The sequence below is a fragment of the Lodderomyces beijingensis genome (genome assembly GCF_963989305.1).
Source record: "Lodderomyces beijingensis strain CBS 14171 genome assembly, chromosome: 7".
In the NCBI taxonomy this organism is placed as follows: domain Eukaryota; kingdom Fungi; phylum Ascomycota; class Pichiomycetes; order Serinales; family Debaryomycetaceae; genus Lodderomyces; species Lodderomyces beijingensis.
In genome coordinates, this window is record NC_089976.1 from 1040093 (window position 1) to 1063324 (window position 23232).

General features: G+C 47.6%; 7 protein-coding genes across 7 annotated transcripts; 3 read left to right on the forward strand and 4 right to left on the reverse strand. All coding sequences in view use genetic code 12, as the record gives it.

The window, feature by feature from the left end:
* Positions 1-15: 15 nt before the first annotated feature.
* On the reverse strand, positions 16-822 carry LODBEIA_P57210 (uncharacterized protein; the record flags this gene model as incomplete). Its single annotated transcript, XM_066976085.1, has 1 exon — positions 16-822. One exon carries the CDS (start codon positions 820-822, stop codon positions 16-18), a length of 807 nt encoding a protein of 268 aa, XP_066832659.1.
* Positions 823-2588: 1766 nt separating this feature from the next.
* Positions 2589-3479, reverse strand: LODBEIA_P57220 (uncharacterized protein; the record flags this gene model as incomplete). Its single annotated transcript, XM_066976086.1, has 1 exon — positions 2589-3479. One exon carries the CDS (start codon positions 3477-3479, stop codon positions 2589-2591), a length of 891 nt encoding a protein of 296 aa, XP_066832660.1.
* A 5176-nt stretch (positions 3480-8655) lies between these two features.
* On the forward strand, positions 8656-9816 carry LODBEIA_P57230 (uncharacterized protein; the record flags this gene model as incomplete). Its single annotated transcript, XM_066976087.1, has 1 exon — positions 8656-9816. One exon carries the CDS (start codon positions 8656-8658, stop codon positions 9814-9816), a length of 1161 nt encoding a protein of 386 aa, XP_066832661.1.
* A 2573-nt stretch (positions 9817-12389) lies between these two features.
* On the forward strand, positions 12390-13877 carry LODBEIA_P57240 (uncharacterized protein; the record flags this gene model as incomplete). Its single annotated transcript, XM_066976088.1, has 1 exon — positions 12390-13877. One exon carries the CDS (start codon positions 12390-12392, stop codon positions 13875-13877), a length of 1488 nt encoding a protein of 495 aa, XP_066832662.1.
* Positions 13878-15910: 2033 nt separating this feature from the next.
* On the forward strand, positions 15911-17509 carry LODBEIA_P57250 (uncharacterized protein; the record flags this gene model as incomplete). Its single annotated transcript, XM_066976089.1, has 1 exon — positions 15911-17509. The coding sequence occupies one exon, from the start codon at positions 15911-15913 to the stop codon at positions 17507-17509; it is 1599 nt and encodes a 532-aa protein (XP_066832663.1).
* A 114-nt stretch (positions 17510-17623) lies between these two features.
* Positions 17624-19489, reverse strand: LODBEIA_P57260 (uncharacterized protein; the record flags this gene model as incomplete). Its single annotated transcript, XM_066976090.1, has 1 exon — positions 17624-19489. The coding sequence occupies one exon, from the start codon at positions 19487-19489 to the stop codon at positions 17624-17626; it is 1866 nt and encodes a 621-aa protein (XP_066832664.1).
* A 280-nt stretch (positions 19490-19769) lies between these two features.
* On the reverse strand, positions 19770-22262 carry LODBEIA_P57270 (uncharacterized protein; the record flags this gene model as incomplete). Its single annotated transcript, XM_066976091.1, has 1 exon — positions 19770-22262. The coding sequence occupies one exon, from the start codon at positions 22260-22262 to the stop codon at positions 19770-19772; it is 2493 nt and encodes an 830-aa protein (XP_066832665.1).
* Between the last annotated feature and the right edge of the window lie 970 nt (positions 22263-23232).

Here is a 23232-nt window from a genome sequence, read left to right on the forward strand (position 1 = left end):
TGCTATATATAAAGACTAAAACTGATCTGCATCTCCCATGGCTTTTCTCCACACTGGCCCTGCAAACGAGACAATTCTATCACGTATACTAGCCACATCGTCCAACGCGGGACGGGTGTCCAACATAAACGCCGGCATGCCCGTTTCTTCATCATCGGGAGCGCCATAGTAGTCAATGACATACCTCACTTTTTTCCAGCCCTGGTTTCTCCCCTTGCTTCGCAACACGTACCAATCGTGTCTATCAAACGGTGGCACCGTGTTGAACGTGTCGGGGAACAACCCACCTAACCACAAGTACACTCTTGCCTTTGGCGAGAGATCGTGCGGTCTACCTGTAAACTGTTGCAACCTCGGCTCGACCTTTGTTTCGTTAGTGTACTTGTTTTCCCACTCCAAGATCTGCTGCCAGGCGCCTTCGTTGAGGAAGTTGTGGACCTCCACCATCGACGTCACCGCATCCTCGGGTATTCCCTCGCCTTTGCCCTTGGCGAGCATGGCGTTGAGCATTTGCTGTGGAGATGGATACTCCCAGAGCCCTTGGTCCAGCGACTCGCCTCGTGGGATCGTGGAGATGGTTCGCTCGGTTGACAACTTGATCTTTTGGCCCGGTGCTCGCTCGCTTGATATAGCCATGGGCATGTTGTTCAAGGGATTCAACACTTGATCGTTGCTGTTGCTTGGTTGGACGGGGCAAACAGATGGCCTGGATGAACTCAGAGATTTCAACGATGTGTAATCGACCGGGCATCCCAGTGACTTTGCAGCGGAAGGTGTCAGAGCGGACTTGGTTTCCGTCTTGTCTGCCCAGAGCCAACCCATGATGAATGCTTATCTTTGCAGTTGAGAGAGTGATGCGATGCGAAATGGAGAAAGAGGAAAAAAAAAATGGAAATAAGCGTGATGACCGAGATTGAGCAAAGGCAGGTGGGGGGGGGCACACCTTGGATGCAAGTGACACACCAACGTTGAGTGGTTGGTGATGTGAGTTCGGACGATGTCTATCCTGGCTTTTTCCATCATTGGTGAATGCAAGATGGCCTTCAAGTGACACAGGCCTGGAGTATGCCCATGTCACGTGACCATAGGTGTTGATGTTCAAACACCATGCAAATTAAGCAAACCAGTAGCTTCCACCGAGGCTTCCACGCAGCTGTTTTACAGTACAAGTCCGCCTTATGTCCAGGATAAACGTATCCCTTGGTGTCGAGCTGACACTTTTTTTTCCTCCATCCCTTGCCTATCCTCAAAACCATTTGACAGTGTGAGACACAGGGTTCACATGGATGGGGTGTAACATGCAAGTGGCGCTACAATGTGGTAAAGTGGGAAAAGAACGTCACTTTATAACTTAAGCACAAGGGTAGTGGGTAGTGCCAGTGATACTGCATTCTTTGCATTTGCTTTCTTCTACATGTGCAATTCGGAGAGGTGGAGAAAGGGAGGATGCCCTGACGTTGTCGGCTAGAACTCATCCAGGGTCTTTTCCGTACACTCTTACCGCATTGAAGTTGGAAGAAGTGTGAGATTGCCCCCGAATTTGACCTTCAGAGCTTTACGCTATTCCTTTAACTCAGCTACAGTTTAGTTGGCTCCCTCTCTTATCAAACTGAGGCGTATCACGTTGGTTTATCAAAACGATTTACGATACAAAGCCCCCCTGGAGTGTTTGATCACTCCCAGTTGCTGCAGACAACGCTGTCGTGAGGGAAGGACTCATAGGCGTTGCGGCAGAGCCTGTGAGACTGCACCCATTCTTCGTCACGGGCATGGAGTCCATTGTTAGCTCAGCTCGGGTTAAATCAAGCAAAAGAGGAGAGACGAAAATGTGGGCCAGGATCGCGCGTCACGTGGGTGTCACGCTCACAACATTTTTTTTTTTTATGTCTGCGACTTTTTGCTTTTTCGTTTCTCGCTGCCACACGACAGACTCCGAAGCAGCCAGCGCCAGACAATTTGAAAAATATACATCTGCACGTATCTGGAACTTTGCAAAAGCCAGTTTAATAATGCTCTTCCCAATTCGGTGAAATTGTCCTTGGATACTTTGATTATCACCAAGAAAAGAAAAGGGGGGGGAGGACACCTATCCCTAGTGAACCCAGTGCAACAGCCCCTATTCGAAAACGTGCTAGCAAAGAGGAAGCCACAACCGGGAATGAGAGTATCTAGAGTACATCCCTCACTTCTAGACTCAGCGGTTTGCGTCTTGCATCCCTGATCGATGCAGGGATGTTTGATCCTCCCTTCTTTTTCAAACTGCCCATTATCTAGACTCGAGTTGGGCTTGCCCCAGCTGAATCCAGCTTGTGGCCCAGACAGTAACATCCCGTTGGTGCTATTCCGATAAAGATCTCGGGGCATATTCTCCTCAACCGAGTTGTAGCGGAATCTGAAGCCGAGTCGTTTTGTGTGTGAATACGGACGTATAAAAGCACGGCGTACATTTACGAGATCTAAACTCTATGCAGCACAGCTTAAATATAATATGATATTATGTTTCTTCTAGCAGTGTCGCGACACTAAGCACGACACTATTATCGACAGGCCAAGGGTGGAGGGTTAGTACAAAATTATATATATAAAGATCACTCCTTTGGCTCAACTATTTTCTTCTTATCCCTTAGCGAGTTGTAATGTTCACCTAGTCCATACGAGTGCTTATAATACCCCAACTGCAACTCGGGCTCCTGCTCCTCTTCACTTTCGTTGATCTTGAGAGACGGGGCCCCCGCCATGTGGATGGTGACGCAGCAATGGAATATCCTCGCCAACGCCAACACTTCCATATCGGACCCCCACATTGCCGTTGTTCTTAGTTCCAGGCAGTAGTTATCGACGTCCCGCACTTTGCATGTGGTTTCGTCAAACAAAAACGGGACAAAGTCGTCCTGGTTCGCCAAGATGTGGTCGCTGGCCAAGTCGCGCAACTCTTGGATCGATCGTTGGATGTGGTGTCGTTCCCGGAGCTGGTCTTCAATCGCGGCGAATAAACAGTGTCCATCGGGTTTGATCTCGTGTAGTTCCAAGTTGTGTAGCAGGAGGAGCTGGTTCATCGAGTCGATTTCGATTTGTCGATAGTCGGTTGTGTTTAGTGCTTCCTCGCGGGCCTCCCGCTGCATCTTTTCAATCTCGGCCTTGCGCTTGTCTAGTCTTTCCTTCTGTCGGTTTCGCCTCTTGCAGGGAGCAGCATGTGATGCCTCGTTCGATGTGTCCAGTGGTGTCTCCGGTGCTAGGGACATTTCTGCTAGTAGCTGCTCGGGAGAGACACCATCGTCGTTTTCTTCGCCACCAACGTCGTCGCTTTCATTCAACATTGCTAGCTCTGCAGCATGCCGTTTCTTTAGACTAGCATCCAACTCCTGGCATTTCTCAAGCACGCTCTTTCTGTTCTTCTTTGTCGCTTGTTTCTTCAACCCTGTGATTGTCGCGATCAAGTCCTTGTTCTCCTTCTTGTGACGTTGGATCAACTCCTCCATGGTTGTGTTCCTTGAGCTGAGTCTGATGAGAAGGCACCTTTTGTGTTGTGAATAGAGAAAATTTTTCACCTTGGATTGTAACACTTGATGGTGGATGGCTCTGGAATTTTTCTTTTTTCTTTTTTTTTTTTTTTGCGTCAACATGGTGAGAAAAAAAATGTCAGCGTTGATGAAATGGCGCACTAAGACGCAATTTTTGAGTTGCACTTGAAAGGGGTCAACCAATTGATCCAGTTTACGTAAATTTGGTTGCGGAACGGTTGTATCACTTAGAGGCTTGGTGACTTTAGTGTTTAGAGACCTTTAGATCACTCCACTCCAGTTGATAACAACGTTTGGCTCTACGCGCGGACACCAACGTGGTCTGTTCAAAGCCTCGGCATATTCACAACCACGGCACGCTTTGTTGTGCGCAAAGGATGTTTCGAATGGCTTATTGTGTGTGGGCTCCTTCGAGGTAAACACCGCAGCCGAGAATGTTGCATTATTTTGTGGGATCTGGTTGCGGGAGCTTCGCAACCAACGGCAAAGTTTCTGCGAAAGAGCAATCCCGGTGATGTGGTGGCATATTCCTTGGAAGCCGTGCTTGAGCTGCCAGTGGAAAAACCAAGTGTCAAACTTCCGTGCTAGCAAACGTACATCTTGATAAAAAAGGGGGCGATAGCTCAACTCAGGTGTTTCAATTTTCACTTCTTTGTTTCGTTGTGCCTCCACAATATATCAGTTTCTGTCTGCTGTTCTTGTTCTCTGCGGTTAGTTCTCTCTGGTGCCAACTAAAATCAGAACTTTTCTCACATCTTGAACTTATGAGCTTTTGCTGTATTGCGCGGCACAAAAAGGACTCCGAGCTGGCTTCTGTTTTCTACGCAATACAGCAAAGCGTCTTTTCAACTCCTCTAGGAAGCAAGACGGAGTGGTTAAGAGAGAAAGCAGTGGACTGTTAAAGGCCCCTGCGTTGTGCTCTAGAGGCAGTCGACTTTGGAAAGTTTACACTGGCTCTATACCTGCAATAACTGTCAGTTCTGCTCTCCTTTCCTTTGGTGGACACGGACATGGCGTTGGAAGGTTAGTAGTTTCCACGTGATGCACGCTAGGTTATCTATAAATGTTTTAGCGTGTAGCAGCTCCACTATTGGTTGATTGTTCCCGGGAGGGCGCGATCTGCACTTGTTCAAACCAGACAGCAATCATTCCGTCTGGCTAGACTCGAGGGGGGAGGGAGAACGGGAGCTACTGCTTCAGGATAAACTTTTACCAGGGGGGCAGTAAAGCCTTGCTTGTGTTCTTTTTTTCAGTTCAGCTCCAGCCAGGGATAAGGAGGTCAAGATGACCACGTTTTATATGACAGAGTCCACGCTAGATGGTGCTCTCCGGCGTGTGTGAGAGGGAGGTAAGCGGGATTTACCCCTCGAGACACATCCGTAAACAGACCACCTTATCGGTTTTTCGGGTTCGTCTTTGAGATTGTTTCTGATGCAGTCAATGAAGCAGCGTTTTAGCTTTCCTCTAAAGAGAACACCAGGTTCCAGAAAAAAATAGAGTCAAACGTTGTTGTTTTGGTGATTGAAGGATAAGGATCACTAAAATTGCAAGATCAGGCGATGAAAAATACACCAGTTCGGTAGCTCTTGTACTTGTAGAGATTTGCCTTAGCTGGGCGCAATTTGTGGTTGCACACAATGCAAATCCATGTCTTTATCACAAAAGCACCTCCTCGAAAGGAGAGCATGGAACACTGTGATACAGTAATGAAGCTCAACCAAGCTCATCTCATCGACCCCATGAGAATTTTTTTTTGCAGCACACAAATGCGTGAAAAAACCGGTGGGTGGAAAGGGACACAGAGAGCATCAGTTCAGCCGGATGCATGTGGTCTGCACTGACAACTACCGAGCTTTGTCAGTTCGACCGTGCGAACAATTGACCGAATTGAAGACACCAAAGTCTAATAAAGTTTACATGTCTGGCCATTGTAGATCTTTGGCTTTTTGCAAAACCCCAAACCTTGCGGATCTCACCTTTATGGGTGTTCCAACTATCCTATCCAAAATTAAAACTCTATAATCGGCAAAGGCAGAGAGTAAGTTAAACTTTACCCGATTCTGCTGATTGGTTGACCGATTGGTTGACTGAGTGCAACTCTAGCAGCAGCAGCAGGCGTTGCGCAATTGGGCTCAAAGATCGTCACCGCGATGCCATCAGGCGGAGTGAGACGCTTCTCCTCCCCCCTTGAACGTACCTAGCCGCTTGTCAAGCCTCCCGGTGCGAGATTAGGCAGAAGAGTCGCCCGCGGGAGATCGTCACCAGTTTTTTTTTTTTCTTTTTTTTTTTTTCTTACCTTTTAGCTCTTCGTGCCCACCACGAGATACGCGCGGCCCTAAATCTCTTCGTTATTAATAGTAGCTGCTTTGAGGTTGGACATTAGGGTTCGAGACTTGGGTTTTTATACTGTCGGGACTGGTTGAGACAGAGGCAGCTGGCTTGGTGCCTGGAATACAGGCTGCACCGGTACAGTAGACTACAACGAAAGCACCAATGAACCACCACCGCTACTCGATAGCCGAGAGAAAATAAATGCAACAAGATTCTTTTTTCAACAGCTCATTTGCACACTCCAGCGGTTGTAATACAAAGGAGATTGCAAAAAAAAATCTTGGACAAAAAAAGAAGAAGCGAGGAGAAGAGCGAGCAGGAGTGGGGGAGGGAGGAAATAGGGGCAACGACACTGAAACCAAGAGCCCGCACAGTTAGCGTCACAATCACTGCGTTTCAGACTATACACAGACAGTGAGATCGATGGAGACTAAAATATGTTGACAGAGTGCCACTTGGGCCCATGTGGTGTGCCGTTTTCTAGAAGCAAAGATGGTCTTTAGTGCTTAAACCATTGGGAGGAGTTCTGGTGATGGTTGTGGTGTTGGCGGATCAACACTTGGTTTCCAAATGTGGGGTCTTTATTTTGTAAGTATAGTCGGTGCGGTTTCATTGACTGAGACAGAAGATCACTATTGTCGAGAATGAAAAAAAAAATAGTGTCTATTTCCGCCACCAGCATTGCGTGGGCTTTATATTTCTTGCTCTCACACGAACCCAGCTCAGGCAGCGGTTGTCTCTCCTGCGGTTTCATAATTTGCAGAACCGTTTGGCAAAAATTATGTCTCGATTGGGAGAGCCAGAAGTGGGTGCATTGTGGTACGAAGTATTTCAATGCCAGGAGATACGCTGGAAAATCTCACTGGCAACACCCGGTGAGTCTGAGCTCCCAATTTAACATTCCCGCATTTTTCCCTCTTCCCCCCCTGGAGTTTCAGCATGGAAGTGTCAGTGTTCCTCCGCTCCCCCTTCTGCCTTGTCCCGCTGAACAATGTAGAGAAAATAGCCCAAAGCTATAACGCACCCACTCTGTGACTTTAATTGGTTCGAAAGCAGACTCGGAACCACAAAGGAGATCGTTAGAGCTACCAACCACCAGACACAACGGGGGAGATTATAACAAGACACTAAGCTTTTCTTTTAGGGCTTTGACAGAGCAGATTTTCTATTTTCGGTTTTCGTTTTTTGATTTTCGATGTGTGGTTTTTGATTGAAGCTTTCCACTGTTGCTGGTTTCAAACAAGAACAATCTCGTTTCTTTGGGAGGCCTTTGTCCAGGTACGTTTAAACGCTCCTTTTTTGCTAAATTGCATTTTTGCAATTGTAGTGGTGGTAAAGGCACGTATGCCCAAAGTAGCTAAAATGTGAAAATGGACAACCCACTCCTTTGAGCAGCACGACACGTGCGAGGACTCTTTACACTAGAACAAGAGGATTTGGTGTAGAATTCAAGCTCGTGATGGGGCTCTTCACCTTGAGCTTGCTCACGGTGATGCCAAGGGTGATAGCGCTGGTGCTTATACTCGACAGACTTACGAGACTGTCGGCGCCTTCTTTGGTGGTTGATGGCATTGTAGTGTGGTTGTGTCGTGTTGTGTCGTGTGGTGTCGTGTCGTGTCCCCCCACGGTTTTGTAACTAATGTCGTCGGTGTCTTTGTGACTTGTGTCATGTTTAATTGTATGTGGTTATCTCTCTGTGTCTATCTGGTAGTCAAGTAGTAATATCTGGTGGATGCACTGTCGCTTAATTGGACTCTCTGGCATTATGCAGTAGCAGCTAATAATATTATTAGTAACGAACTGTTAACAAGAACAGATCTTTTTTTTTATTCTTAATTTTTAATTAATGCTAAATTTTTCAAGGAGGGTGAGCTTCATACAAGAGAACATAATGGCAGTAGGCAGAGTACATATTCAACATCTAGCATATATATTTCCACCACTTTTTCCCAACTTTTGCAACTTCTCCAACCCTTTTTCTTCACTTTCTACACTTCAAACCTCAACACACACCCCCGCTCTTGTCTTGCTGATAGACTGTGTGACACTTGACGCTAAGTTGCCATCCTCATAGAGAATCACTTTCATCGCTATCGGACGCTTCATTCTTCTACGGGCCTGGTCTATTTAGTTCCACTTGCTATAACATTCCCATCCCCCCCCTGCTATTCCTTGCTTGAGGTCAGATTCAGTTGTCAAACAGTTTGGTTCTTCAAAGTAGCTTTAACTAGTTCTCCACCAAGAAGAATATTCAATCTCGCTCGCTCACCGCTGCTGGAAAGAGATTTGCTTTGACATCTGACTCTCATCCGTTGAAGTTTCATTGTCAACTACAAAAACAACTATTCCATCACTAGGGTTTCTATTTTCGATCGCTAGGCTTGTACAGTGTTGGACTCACGGAACGCTATTCCCACACTACTGCTGCCTCACATTTCCAGGTCTTTCTTCAACACCGTTTCAACTTTTTTTCTTTGTAGCGTCACGGATTCACGACGCAACACCTTTACATTTGCATACCATTTGTACGTCTCCCTTTGCTAGTAACTGGTTACTACTGGAGATCCGTTGAACTTGAACTTTGATAGTCTTGGTTAAAGTCGCAAAAAAAAAAGAAAATACCAGTGTCGCATTTTCTTTCCAGACACTGTCCCTTTTTTTTTTTTTTTACAACCAAGTCAAGTTCCCCACAATTTTTCTTTTTTGACAACCACATTTTTTACATCAAAAAAGTGGTTTTTCCCACCGTGTGTGTTTTATTCGCCTTTGCTTTGTATTTGTCGAGATAGAATAAGGTCCCACCATGGCTACTAACAACTCCCCGGACGCTTTCCACCAGCAGAGGTTGGTGCAAGCACAAAATAAAGCTAATAACCCGTTTTTGCAGCAGTTGGAGCAAAAATGCCACAATGACAGTGTTGCTGAATACCACATTGACGTCTTGGAGCACTTGTTCACCGCAGAGATCCAGACGTTGCCTACGTTGGGGTTGATTGAGCAGCAGCCAGAGATCAAGTTGAGCATGAGACCGTTGTTGCTTGATTTTTTGTTCGAAGTTGGCAACATTCTCAACTTGTCGAGATCCACGTTCCCACTTGCAGTTAGCTTGATTGACCGTTACTGCTCAACACGAATCGTCAAGAAGCAACACTACCAGTTGTTGGGGTTGACGTCGTTGTGGATCAGCTGCAAGAACTTGGACTCCAAGTTTAAAATACCCACCTTGAGCGACTTGAGAAAGATCTGTGTTGATAGCTACACCAAGGAGTTGTTTATTGAGATGGAGAAGCACATCTTGAAGTCGTTGGAGTGGGTGGTCAATGCGCCCACCTACGACGCGTTTGTCGATAGCTTTCTCAGCCTCTTGACGTCCGGTAGTGACTCCCAGGCCATGATTATCAAGCACAACATCCAAAAGATCAAGGTGACTGCGTATTACCTTGGCGAGTTGTTCCAGTTTTACCCCAACATTTACTTTGACTACTCGTCGTCGAGAATCGCCATTTTGGCCATCATGTCGGCCATCTCGTTGCTGAAGCTCCCCATCAACTTGATGACGATTTTACATTTCTACAACAATGTGCTAGCAGTGTCAACCTCCCCACAGCACTTTCCACGCTTGGTGCTAGTGATTGAGGATTTCCAAACAGTGTTTCAGAATATCAAGTTCCTCGCTATCCCCAACAGCTTGCAACAGAAATATTTAATGAACTGCCGCCGCACCAACCCCAACGGCACCAGTGATGGCAACCGCAACGGCGCACTTGCTGCCAACAGAGCCGTTCCACCAAAGACGCCAAAAGTTTCCATGCCTTTGACCCCGGGGCCAAGTCCCGAAGAGCGAATTGATAGAAAAAGACGGGAAACTTTGGACCAGCCTCTGCTTGGGGGGAACAACGCGCCCGGTCCGAAAAGAATGAAGAGTAATGATACCACCACCTCAGGAGCCCCTCATAGAATATAGCACGAATATATGACTTCTAATGAAAAAAGAGAAAAAAAAAAGTGAATAAATAAATACAGCGTGATAAAAAAAAAAAAGAAACAGAGGTGAACTCCAGGCTTTCTCTTGCGTTTCCCCTATATTGTGATTGTTCCGAGAGAAAACCGTTTTTGTGTATCTTGTCATAATCCGTGCAGCGTAGAGATCTACGGTTGAGGGTGGAAGGAATTCCTGTGCCCCTATCTCGTTGAGGAAGGGGAAGAAACTAACAAACTTGGTGCCGCATCCTTGACGTGACACTTGAACTCTCTCAACTACACGTGCGACTACGCTGGTGGTGCTGGCCGTGGTAATAGTGGTCCAAATTGAAGTGGATCGATAACCCACCACGGGCGCAATCTTTTGCAATCATTTGACAGCACATGGTAGCGCAGGCTCCGCGCTATTGTGCACTGTTGCAACGCGATCTAAAAGCAAAGAGTGGAATTGGTGAGATCACTTTTTCTTTTATTGTCACTTTATCGCTGAGGGAGTACATTGAAAGACGAGCGTAAAATGTTTGAAGCCAAGTTAAACATCGCCTTCCGGTGACGGCAGTGCTTCACGACGCCCGTTCACCCTGTGCTCTAACAACCCTCCAAACTGTAAAACAAAACGGGTGAAACATTTCATCCAGCGGAGCCAAAAGGAAACAAGAAAATTACTACCCGGGTTTGTTGTTTGGCACTTTATCTTGAAACGGAGTAGCAAATGTACAACCCTAGGGGAAGCCACATTTGGCTAATTGTGAAACTTGTCTGGCTTTAGTCTCTGACCATTAGGGAGACTAGCGCTTAGTTGAGCTGACTAAACTCAAAATCCAACAAAGACAGTCCAGGTTAGGCGCATCTGACTGAAAAAGAAGGACAACTTGTCCTTTGTTACAGGGTGGAACGCGGGAAGGGGGGAAGGAGTCTGCAGTATATTGGTCGAGAAGGGCGTGCCGACCGCGGTAGACGCGACGCGTGAGAAAGGAGGTCCATCGGGTTTGGATGTGTCCCACTCTAGCAACGGAGATTAGGTTAGACACAAGGTGTAACGTGTAAGGTATCCCGGTTGCCTCCATGTGGTTTCAACTCGCTTGCTCAGCCTTGGAGATGTCAACTCCGATGATGACTCTTACTCTCCCTTGTTGACCGTCTGGGCTTAACATCGTCTACTGTTCACCCTAGACTTTTCCAACATTTCTCCCTTTTTATTTTCCGCACTAATGGCTGCAATTGTCAAATGGACATTGTTCTGCGAGACAATAGTAAGGTTAGATATAACCTCGTTTATCTTCACTTTAAAATTAGCTTCCTCTTGGAACGGACACTTGCTGTGCAAGGGGGGAGGGTTGAAGCACAGGAGCCCACCTGCAAAGAGCTGCCCTTGAAAAAAAAAAAAAACGTTTGTCTTGTTCATTGGGGACCCAGGTGGACTGATTCTTATGCTGGTTAGTAGCGCCTGGATCGAAAACGTTTACTTCACATGAGGGACAAGTTACACGGCCCCCTCCCCCATTTCCGGCCCGTGTAGGAGAAGGAGACGGTGTATCTTTGGGCAAGTTGAAGAGAGTTTTTTGTCCAGCTCCTCAACTCCGGCCACCTTTATTATCCCCTCTGTGGTGACGTTAAGGCTGACATGAGCGTCTTTGTTTCCCTTGCATTGCGTTTTTTCGCAAATCGTGGAATGTTCAGCATCCCACGGTGTGAGTCTCGAAACAAATTCTGCTTACACAAAGGCTGGACGTCCAAGCGCAAGCCGAGGAGACGAGGGACTAATCACCCAATTGGGTATAGTGGGCAAACCTGTTCTGTTTTGTTCTTCGCAGGGATATTTCTGGAGGTTTTTGTGGTTTCGCCATGGCTTGGTGAGTCTGGCTCGCCAGATGGAGTCCGAGCGGAAAGAAAAAAAGGTTAACCTATTAACCGGCCCGGCCATTGATAAAAAAATAGAACCAATTCTTTTTTTGTAAGTTGGTCAAATCTGAATCCGATTCAATGTTTCATATACTTCGTTCGACGAGCATTGCGTTGTCTCAGATTCGCGACAGTCCTCAACATACGCTGGCAAGAACGGTAGATATTGATTCCCCTACGCTGCAGCAACTTGATTGCTATCTCAGCCGTTGAGCAAGGCTGCAGAATTGAACAGTCTCCTCGGGACAGGGGGCGGCCGAGGGAGCATTACGCAAAGCTGACGAGGCCTTTCGCCTTCATCTTTGCCTTTTCTTGGCCTACATTGTTTGAAAGCACTCGCTGCTATAACCTTTCATTAACACCTGCCTCGTCTGTTCTGGAAGGTGGAAAAAAAAAACTAGTGTGGAGCTCTGTTTGATACGAACAAAGAAAAAACTTTAGCTTTTCTATCGCAGACAAAAAAAACCACACGCCTGTTTTCTGTCTTGAATATCTTCAGACACTAAACACTCGGGTTGCGACATTGGAGACAATAAATAAATCAAACGATGATAACCAGACGCGGGGATGCCACAGCGATAGTGAACTAAGGGATAACTAAGCTTTTGCTGATCCACTGCAGCTGGTAAAAAAAAAAACAAGCTGAAACAGGTTATGTCCCCGGCTCCGCGAAAGAAGCAAAAGACGGGGGTGAACGACTACAATGGATGGGCTGTTCCCGCTGGCGATGTGCAAGTTCCCACGCTCGATGCAGATGATACTACCCCCAAACAGTTTTTCGACCTATACATCAGCTCGAGAAAGCCGGTGAAACTCACGAGTCGAGAAGGGTTGGTCCCGCTAACAAAGTTCAAACTTGACCGTCTCTATGAGACTTTACAGTATGGAGACGAGGAAGATGAGTTGCAAGTCGAGCGATTGCACAGTGGTGGGTTCGGCTCGGGACAGAAGCGGGTCAAGATGAAGTTGAGCGAGTTGATGGACAAGTTGAAACTGGGCGATGGCGATTACTATTTGACAACGCAGTATAAAGAGAGTGGTGACCTCGAGGTGGATCCCGTGGAGCAACCAGACGAGGAAGACGAAGAAGACGAGGAAGAGGAAGAAGAACAAGAGGTGGACCATTTTGCGGAGACTTTATCATTCGATATCAACAATCTTCGGGATGACTTTGATGAGGGGGAAGATGAAGAAGGGGGTGACACGATTGCGATGGACCAGGACGAGGCGGTTGAACGAGTATCGGAACTCTACCAACGACCCTTGTCTAATCTTGCCCAGTCTGACATACTACCGCTTCACCCAAAGATAGTTCCAACATTGATCCCACAGCAGATCAATCTATGGATGGGCAAGACTCAAAAGTCAGGCAACTACAAAGTAGATTTGACAACCCCATTGACTGACCTAGACAAACAGATACCGTCAAATGGCTCTAGTTCAGGTCTACACCACGACCATGCCGATAACTTGTACATATTGGTGCAAGGACGGAAACGATTTACAATCTTTAGTCCCGCGGATGCAAAGAAATTGTACACTTGGGGCAACATTGCGAGAGTCTATGGCAACGGCGTCATTGACTACAAGAGAGATGCAAATGCACCGGAGTGGATGAGTATTAGAGACGACGGCGCAATTGAAGAAGACGTCTTGCGCTGGCAACAGGGACACAATGGTGATGGACAAGACGAGTTGCTGGTGGAGAACACCAGAGTGGATCTGACACACCTGCTCGATGGAGAATCGCTCGATCCGCCTAGTTTTTCCAAAATCCCGCCCGCGCTACTCCATCTTGACGAAATGGATGAAGCCACCAGACAACACGTGGAGGCATTTGCCCTGGAGCACTTTCCTGGTGTACTACAGTTGAACAAGATGACCGTTTGGCTAGAACAAGGCGAGATGCTATACCTACCTGCCGGCTGGTTCCACGAGGTTTCGAGCTTTGGCGTGGAGGATAACCACGCTGCCGGGGCAGATGTACATATTGCGCTAAACTATTGGTTTATTCCTCCAAACAAAAACGAGTTTGAGGATCCGTATAGAGACGACTATTGGCGAGAAGATTGGCAAGTCACCCTACAAGCGCTCGGGTTATTGAAAAGTGGCGGCGACGAGCACGAAGATGCCAAGGATTGAGTACTGTAAATAGGCCCAGAGGTAAGAGACTCTAACGGAGCCACCTGCCGTTGGTTGCAAAAGTATGTAAACGCGCAACATCTGATTGCTGCGAAAAATAAGAAAATGATACCCTCGCATTTCATATAAGAGGGCTATAGCCCGGTTCCCGGGCCACTCCACGGGAATAGGGGCCGCTGGAGTTCTACCTAGATTAGCACCGAGGAGGAAAGAGCCATACATGCAGATAGAATTGATTGGAGATACTGACGTGCTTTGTCTACTTTAACCACGCGCCAGTAGCAGTTATGACACTACACCAGAGTTTAGATTGCGCCATTGGCTTAGGGGTTCATCGCCCTGGGTTTTGGCTCTACACCTCTATGTCAAGACGGCGCGGTAGTTAGAAGTAAAAGAGGGGGTGACATTTACGAGTTAATTACGTGTTGGTTTCTGAACTATTGCTTAAGATGCGCTATTTGTTGTTGAGACGGCGGTGTGGAAGCGTTTCACCAACCAAACTCATTTCTCCCGGTTATTGATTATCCGCAGTCGAACCGCTTCTCGTTGAATAAGACAGCAAGCAACGTCTAGAAAGATTGCCTTTGCGAGCGATAAGCGAGATGTCGCCGTTGGTGGTGGTGGGGGTGTAAGGCCAGAGAGAGATGGATTATTATTACGCGCAAGGCAGTGGCGGGAACACTTTCTGTGTATAGGGAATAATAGAACAGAGAAGGTAGTGGTTAAACCCGTGCCAGAGCGACTTCTGATTGGATCGATAGATGGAAACAACACCCACTGCACGCTGTATAGGGGAAAGGCAACAAGTGTTGATGCGAGATTGCTCCCTGTTTTCCCAATTAGGCACTCGAGGGTTTCACACAAGTCTCTCAAGTTTCTGAGACCCGAGACCGGATCAATCGATGGAGGACCTGGATCTATTTGTTCAATAGGACTTGCTGAAAGGACTTGTCTTACATTCGTGAAGGACTTTCGATTGCGTTTCACTGGCGCCTATGAGTTTCTCCTTTCACATACTAAAGTGCGCCATTTCTACTTCCCCTGCAGCACGTTGTAAATGGAAGAAAAAAAAAACACTTGTGTAGCATCAACAGGTTCTGATTGGTACCGAGGTAGCATGTGCTCCGGCCACCTCCGCCCTTAGATCCTACCCCTGTCTCTTACCTATAGACTGCAAAGGCTATGAGGAAGGGCGGGAAAGCACCACCTGGGGGGACCCAGCTACAGGGAAGTGGAAACAGCCCATGCTAACAGACTCGGTAGGCCTCGCACTGGTATAATGTGGCATCTGATTGAGAAAATAGGAGTCGCTCTTGGAAGCTGAATTTGACCCCCGGACACGACCTTCTCTTCCCCCCCCCCCCCAATCTCAGTTTTGAAAATTTCGTAGTAATTTATTTCACACAATCAATCGATACGATCCTCCTGATGCAACAGGAATATTGGATATTTTAATATAATCCAAGCACCATCCCCTGCATCTTCCCTCCCACCCTTTAGTTTTTCAGTTTATCCTCTTTATATACACCCAGTGCTGCCACGACCAACACTTTTTTCAACCTAGGGCTATCGCGTCACGTTTGTAACACCCTGGAACCCACAAACACTCCATAGTCCAGAACACATATTCATATCCACACGCTCACTAGAAACAAGTATTTCACTATCACTTGTTCCCTACTCCCACAGATTACTTTTGATTATCAACTTTTGTTCCATACACCCACAGAAAAAAGAATCGCTATTGATATGAACTGCTAAATCAGGTCTTGCAAAGTTACACTGTTTACACCGTCCGTATCATTTGATGACATTTTACTCCTATACGACTTTTTATATCTAGAACTTGTCTTTATCTACTTTCATATACTCAGCAGGGAGAAACTGTACATTATCAGGTTCAATTTTTATTTTATTTTTTGTTTTTTTTTTTTTTCATATATCAAATCATAGATCCATTTCAATTTTGTTTCAGATACTATTGGTTACAGTTTTGCAATCTACCAGACAAGTTATAGCAAGAGTGGTCAAATATGGCATTAACTGAAAGACGTCCGTTGGAGTTACACGGGATGGCCAGTGCTGCCTCGCCCACGTTCAACCCAAACACTTTGGGTGTCGCTAAAAAGAACAGAACCAAGAGCTTGCCCTTGCATCCGACGGAAAAAGTTGCATTAGAGAGGGCAAAGAACCAAGACAACGGTGACGACGATGCCATCGGTGCGAGCTCGGAGGAAGAGAGCCAGGACTCGGATGAGGAGGAAGAGGAAGACGAACACGAGGCAGAGAGTGAGCCCGGTCGAAATTACTCGATTAGCGGGGACTTGGCCAAGATGGATATCGGCAAGGAACAGCAATCTTCTAGAAGCACTAGCCCCGAGTCCGTTTTGGAAACGCAACCAGACTCGACTAGAGAGTCGACTCCGCCTACTTCAACATCGAGTCCTCCCTCATCCAACGACTCGTCAGTTGCAACCGCAGCTGCAAAGAAGATCAAAAAGCCAAAGCCAATTTCTAGAGCACCCATTGCCACTGGCATCTCAACGGCTATCCCCGTTACCGGTGAAAAGCCAGAGCCTATACAAGAAGGCGACGCTTCCTTGGAAGACGATGTCCTCTTTAACATCTTTCTCATTCTTTTCAAAGAGGATCCAGAAGGGCAAGGTTTAACCGTGAAACAGGTCTGCGACATCTTGCGCGAAAAGAAACCCGAAATGGCTAGTCTTTCAACAAAGACCTCCAATTTGGTCAGCGCCAAGCTCAACGCGTACATCAAGAGAATCGAAAAGGGCGACACTAGTTTAAAGTATGCCATTTCCAGAGACTGGGCCGACGCGTCGCCAAAGAGAATGGTTTATGTCTACCGTGGGATCCTTGCGTCCGGGTTCGAACACGTTGCCAAGACCCTATTAGCGGAGGTTAAAAAGGGGGAGCAGCACAGTCAAGAGTACAAAGATGAAGACGTGTCGGAGGAAACAGCAACACCCACAACCACAACCACGGCCTCCACTCCCAACAGGCAACCTCAAGATCCCGCAGCTGAAGACGAGTCGCTACTTACCGCCAAACAGGCCAGCTTGGCTAAACCAAGAAGACAAACAATGTTTGACTTGGGCATCACCAGACACTCCTTTTTCGAGTCCAGTTCCTCTGCGTTTGAAAAGCACCACTTGAATGTGCCCTACTCGTCAGCACCAGTCACTGCCGCCTTGAATCGCACTGCCACCACCACTACAACCACAGGGGAAGACGACTTCACCGGCTCGGACCATGAAATGGACGAGTTTGACCTTGTCTTTGATGACGAATCAGACAGGGATGACGATGACGACGAGACCATCGAAACTGTGCGCAAAAACGGGAAGCGGTCCAAGTCAATGTCCTACTTGTTGGTTAAAAAGCCCAAGTTTGTCACTGCTGCTGCTGCTGCTCCGCGCGCATCTCGTGCTCCAAGCATGCACAGTGCCAACGCCGCGGCTGCTGCGGCTGAGTTGCATGCCGCGGCATTGCGTGCCGGTAACCACGGCCACGAGGCAAACAACCACAAATGGTTAAACGTCATCCGTTCCGGGTTTTTATCTCTCGACATTGGTGCTCCTGAAGATACCGACATTGACTCATTCTTTGCTTAAACATTTCAGTTTTCAAGTTTTTTTGCGCAAAATTGTTAGAAAAGAAGAAAAAAATATATTGTATAGTTATAACGTATAATGACTTTTTATTGTTTGTACTGGAAAGGGCAGAAGTTATGTCATGTAGTACTTTGGGCCGTCGCCGCCTTCAGGCACGGTCCAGTTGATATCCTGAGAGGGGACCTTGATGTCGCAAGTTTTGCAGTGGATGCAGTTTTGCGAGTTGATTTTGAACTCGACTCCCAAGCGGTTGGAGTCGCTTTCCACATACTCGTAGACTCCAGCTGGGCAGAACCGTTGCTCCACACCTTGGTAACGGGGCCAGCTGAGCTCGGCGTGTTTGTGCAAGTCCTGGTCTGGAACGCGAAGATGGCAGGGCTCGTCCTCGCCGTGATAGGTGCCTGTGCGGTCCACCGAGGTCAAGATATCGAAAGTTAGCTCATTGTCTGGTTTCGGATAGTCGATGGGCTTGAAGTTTTGTGCGGGCTGGGTTGCCTCGGCGTCGGTGTGGGTATACTGGAGCGTCCAAGGTTCGTGTCCCTGTGTTAGCATTGTCGACAACCCGGAATGGGCCAATCCGCCTAATGTGCCCAAGGGCGAGTTGAAGCTGGGGCGGACGTTGCGGACGGCGTGCAACTCTTTATAGGCCCACGACTCCTTGAATGCGGTTTCGTATTCCTTGAGAGTGACAGGGCGCTGGCTTATGTCCAACTCGAATTGCTCCTCGTCGCCATCATGTGGCACGTCCCTGAGTTTGTGGTAGATAGACTCAGCAGCAACTATTCCCGATTTGATCGCGGTGTGGGTGCCCTTTATCTTTGGCACATTGAGGAACCCCGCTGAACACCCGACGAGGATGCCGCCGGGGAAGTACAACTGCGGGATGCTTTGGTACCCGCCTTCGTTTAGTGCCCTCGCCGCGTAGGAAATGCACTTGCCTCCGCGCAAAGTGTCTGCATAAAACGGGTGGGTTTTCATTTTTTGAAATTCTTGGTAGGGGGAGATGTACGGGTTTGCGTAGTCGAGGCCAATGACGAGCCCCACAGCTACAAGACCGTCGCCAAAGTGGTAGATGAATCCACCCCCATACGCGGCCGAGTCGCGAGTCAACGGATACCCCAACGAGTGCCCCACGTAGCCCAGCTGGAATTTGGACGCGTCAACTTCCCAAACCTCCTTGAGCCCTAAACCGTATGTTTGTGGGGCTGAATCGTGACGAAGTTGGAAGTTGTTGATTATTTGTTTTGACAATGACCCGTGGCACCCTTCCGCAAACACGGTGACTCGTGCGTTGAACTCCATTCCCTTTTCAAAAGTCTCCCTTGGCGCGCCGTTCTTGTCCAACCCCATGTCCTGCGTCGCTACACCCAACACCACATCCTTTGCTTCGTTGTATATGACGTCGCTCACACTGATGCCCGGGTATAGCTCCACGCCCAACTCTTCAGCTTGCTCGCTGAGATACTTCACCACCGTGTTGAGACTAACAATAAAGTTTTTGTCCTTGTTTGCCAACTGCGGAGGTTCAGGCAAGGGCCACGCCGAGTTGCGCGTCAAGTACATCATGTGGTCCGACGTGACTTTGGTCACCATATCCGCCGGCAATGGAACATCGTCACCACCGTCGTCTTTGGTTGGAAATAGTTCGCGGAGCGCTTGCGGCTCAATCACGGCTCCACTCACAATGTGGCTTCCGAAATCAGCCGCTTTCTCCAAGACGATGACTCGCATTTCGCCAGCGCCATGTTCATGGTCTAGCTGCTTTAGCTTTATTGCTGTGGCTAGCCCCGAGGGACCGCCACCGACTATGCACACTTCTACTTGATCCTTGGCTCGTGGCTGATTTAGAATTGCCTGCTGTTCAGTTGTTAGATTCCGAGTGAATGCCCTGGGGAGGGACCTGACCGCCGGTGAGTACGGTCTTCTCGTTGAAGTTGCTCTTAGACGTTTGCATGTCTGGCGTATTAGACTGGGTATCATTGCGTGTGGGGTGTATGCTTGGGGTTTTGGTTCAGCCTTGTACTGGCATATCTGGTGGCTCAATATAGAACTCGAGTTTTTCCAGACTGGTAGCCGTTTTTTTGATCTCATCTCCTGAAGCACTGCATGCAGCGCTGGTCAAATCAAATGAGTCAAATTACTCATAGCCAAAATGGGGTCAGAACTTGTAGAGGATTTGCTTATCATCATGACATTATTAGCCGCGGCTAGCCGCGGGTCGCGGGAGACGTCTGTTCTACTTACTACCACCATATACACTCTAGGACACCCAAATGGTTAGTGCACGAGAAGCGTCCAACTCGTCCATAGCAAGGTTCCAGTCATCGTTTGAGTCCATCACCACGAAATCACCATCTTCGTCTTTATACCGTAGCTTGTTGATCACAAGATGGTCTCTCACGAGCCCACTCGCCGATATCCTCAGGGCTATCTTCAGGTGCAAATCGGCAAATTGGATCTGCGAGCTCACCATTAAACAATCTGCAAGCTCGGCGTTGTTAAAGATTAAGCGTATGCTGACATCCGGCGACGGCAACGTTGGCGCCAATGACACGGGTGTAGTGCTGGAGCTGTTGTTGTAGGATGTTGAGGACGATGTAGATAGACGGGAAAACTCGCCTGATTTTGATCTGTTGCCGTTGCGCATCATCATCATCATCGATTGCGTTGAAGACGAAGAGTGGTGTCGAGTTTCGTTGAACGAGTTGCGCTGCTGGTCACCGGTCAAGGCCTTTGGCGACTCGCCGCCCATGTACTCATAGATGGATGAGTCGTTGGTGTTTGCAGACAGCTGCGAGTCACGTAGTTTACGTGAAATGTGGTTGTTCATCTCACTTGTTTTCAACGATCGTAGGCATTGTTCCCATTGCGCGCGTGCCTCTTCTGACCGGTACTTTAGTGTAAACGAACCGCTTTCCTTCTTGCCAGACCATGCAATCACCAATGTGTACCCATTACTGGAGTGCGGGCTGATGTTGTATATCTCCGAAATGTAGACCCTACCCCGGAGTTCCAACGGTGTGCGATCGTTTTTCCCGTTCAACGATTCAAGCAAGTTTGCCGTTGATTGTGACACTGTCGAGCTCGATTTCTTTCTGCTTCCAAACTTGTTCTTTTTGTCTGGTTTCTCCTTCTCCGTGCCCACTTCCTTGAAAAAGAAGATGATTTTTTCAAAGAGGTAGGCCACGTACTCCTTTTCATTTTCTGCGTCTTTGACTCTGACTATCCCATGATGGAGGAGCTCGCCTTGGTCGCGTAGATTGAATCCTTTCCAGTTATTGACTCTTTCCATCAACTTGCGGAGCACTTCCACATTTTCTGCTCTTCGCTGTGCTTCGTTGACTTGGTTGGCCACCTCCTTCATTGCCGATCTTGCCACGTGCAATTCAGAAGCCTGGGAGTCTGCCGGCTCTCCATTGGACAGTTCGGGTGTGGTTGTTTTGATCAACTCTTTTAAAAGCAATGGATACTTGCACAATCTCTGTATCGGTTTCAAGATGTACGATTGAAGTTCAAACCCAGGGTCAATCAAGCTTGAGGATCTCTTTAAATTTGCATTTTCCTTGTTGATCAAGTCAATTGCCGTAAGCTGTCCAATTGTCCACGGCACGTAGGCTCTGAATGGACCAAGACTTGCGTGGATAAAGACCGAGCCGATTCTTTGGTACTTGACCGGTACATTTATATTGCATTCGAGTCCATTGAGAAATCTTCTTTGGAAGTCGATTATATCGTTCAAGTTGGGGAACAATGTGTGAATTTGCTCCAGCGAGAGCAAGTCCGCTTCGGACAACTGGTTTCTGTAGCTCAACAACAACTCCAAATCTTGCACGTATTTCCTTTCGGTTTCAATGATTTCTCGAAACACTTTGGACCGCTCGTCGGCAATCTGCACATCCAACTTGATGTCGTCTTGCTCCTTTTGTCCGAGTGTTGTTGGCTGCAGGCCGCTATCCAATAGTTTATTGACAAACGAAATGATCTTGAGCAAGTCCTGGGTGCTATCGGAAAACACATTTGATATGGTGAACAACTCGTCTTCTTCAAAAGCAAAGAGCGTTTTCACCGCAACAATGAAATCGTAAACCGACTTTTTGCAAATTCGTAAGTCGTCCGAGCTAACGACAACCAACTGGTTGTCTGTGGAACCCGAGACATGGTTATATATAAGGCACAAGGGAGCACCTTGTTGGAACAACTTCCACAATTGCGTTGCCGGGTCAACACTGATATTCGCGGGTAGCACACCCGCGGTGAATGTTAGCAAGCTTTCATGGATATTTGCAACACCATAGCTATGGCTCGAGCTGCGAGTATTACCGGTGCCGTTACTAGCAGACCTGCTCTGTTGTTGAAGCAAATTGCCACTGCCCATGGAATTCGATGACTGCATGGAAAACCGGTCCAAGCTGGCCACGTTGCCTTCCTGGGCCAAGCTTAGCGACTGCTGATCACACAACTTTTCCGCATTGTTGAATGCGAGGTTCATAAACGGCGTTATTCCCTTGATTGCCAGTAATCTCCGCTTCAAGGCCTCGCATTTGTAGTACAAGTGGTCCTTATAATTGCTAGGTTTGTTGAAATTGTTGATGTTTAACGGACCCGACAGGTTGGTTCTCATGGCCGTGGACTGCAACAAGGGTCCGTTTGTATTAGCCGTGGTGCTTGTGGACGAGGTGGACGAGCTAACCACTGATAAGTTTGAGTTTGTTGAAAATGACCGAAATGGCTGAGGAGGCGTGCGCGAGTCCATTATAGTCGGCAAATAAACTGTGGTTGAACAAGCTAAAGGGGAGACAGAACGAATGAAGAATGTTTGAAGGAATGAATGCTGTGTCAGCCTTGTACTGCCAAATGGATTGAGTGGTTGGTTGTTGATGGAATGTCGTGAAATCTTTTTGGTTGTGGTTTTCTCACTCTCGCCTTTACCTTGGAGTACTCAAAAAACCAATCAAGTATATTAACAGTTGCAACACTAGAGGTGATGAAATGTGAAATGGATGATGATCGGTGAACTCTCGAAGGTGATAGGTGTGTCTGCTACAGCTGGTATGAAAACGAAACAAAATCATCAGCTTGAAGAGACAGCCGCCAAACTCAAATCGTAAAAAGAGTAGAATTTCACCCACCTGGGAGTCTAGTCCGCATGTAGCTTTGCAAGATGCTACACCAACACTTATTCACAAGCGTGGGGAAGCGGAAGGGTAAGAGCAGTACTTATTGCTACTAGGAAACTTGTTCGCATGGAGTAGACCCAGTTGTTTGGCTCTTGCAGTTGATTGTCAAACGCAAGAATTGGTGTAAACCGCGACTTCTACTTACGCTGGCTTCATAAAAAATGTTTACAGCTACTACCCACACCTAGGTAGAATTTCCCCCGGGTCAACATCTGTAAACACGTCTTCGCGTCCTCTCCTTCCTGGTAACCCCGACCTGCTAAAGGGGTGGTCTCTAAGCTATGTCCTGCTAACACGGTTTCAAGTGCCAGTTTCGTCTACAACTTAATTCTGACGTGGCACGCGTCGCGTGGGTGTATCTGGAGGACCTTTGGCGAGCGAAAAAGAGAGTCTGCTGTGGTAACATTTTGAGAACCAAACAGGTTGGTTATTTCCACACCAAAAGAACCAACGTCTATTCGCTCTTTTCTTCATCTCCACAGATTACCCTCGTTATAGTAACCGCCGGTGCTGGGTTTATGACGCTGTAGCTGAACCACGCTTGTT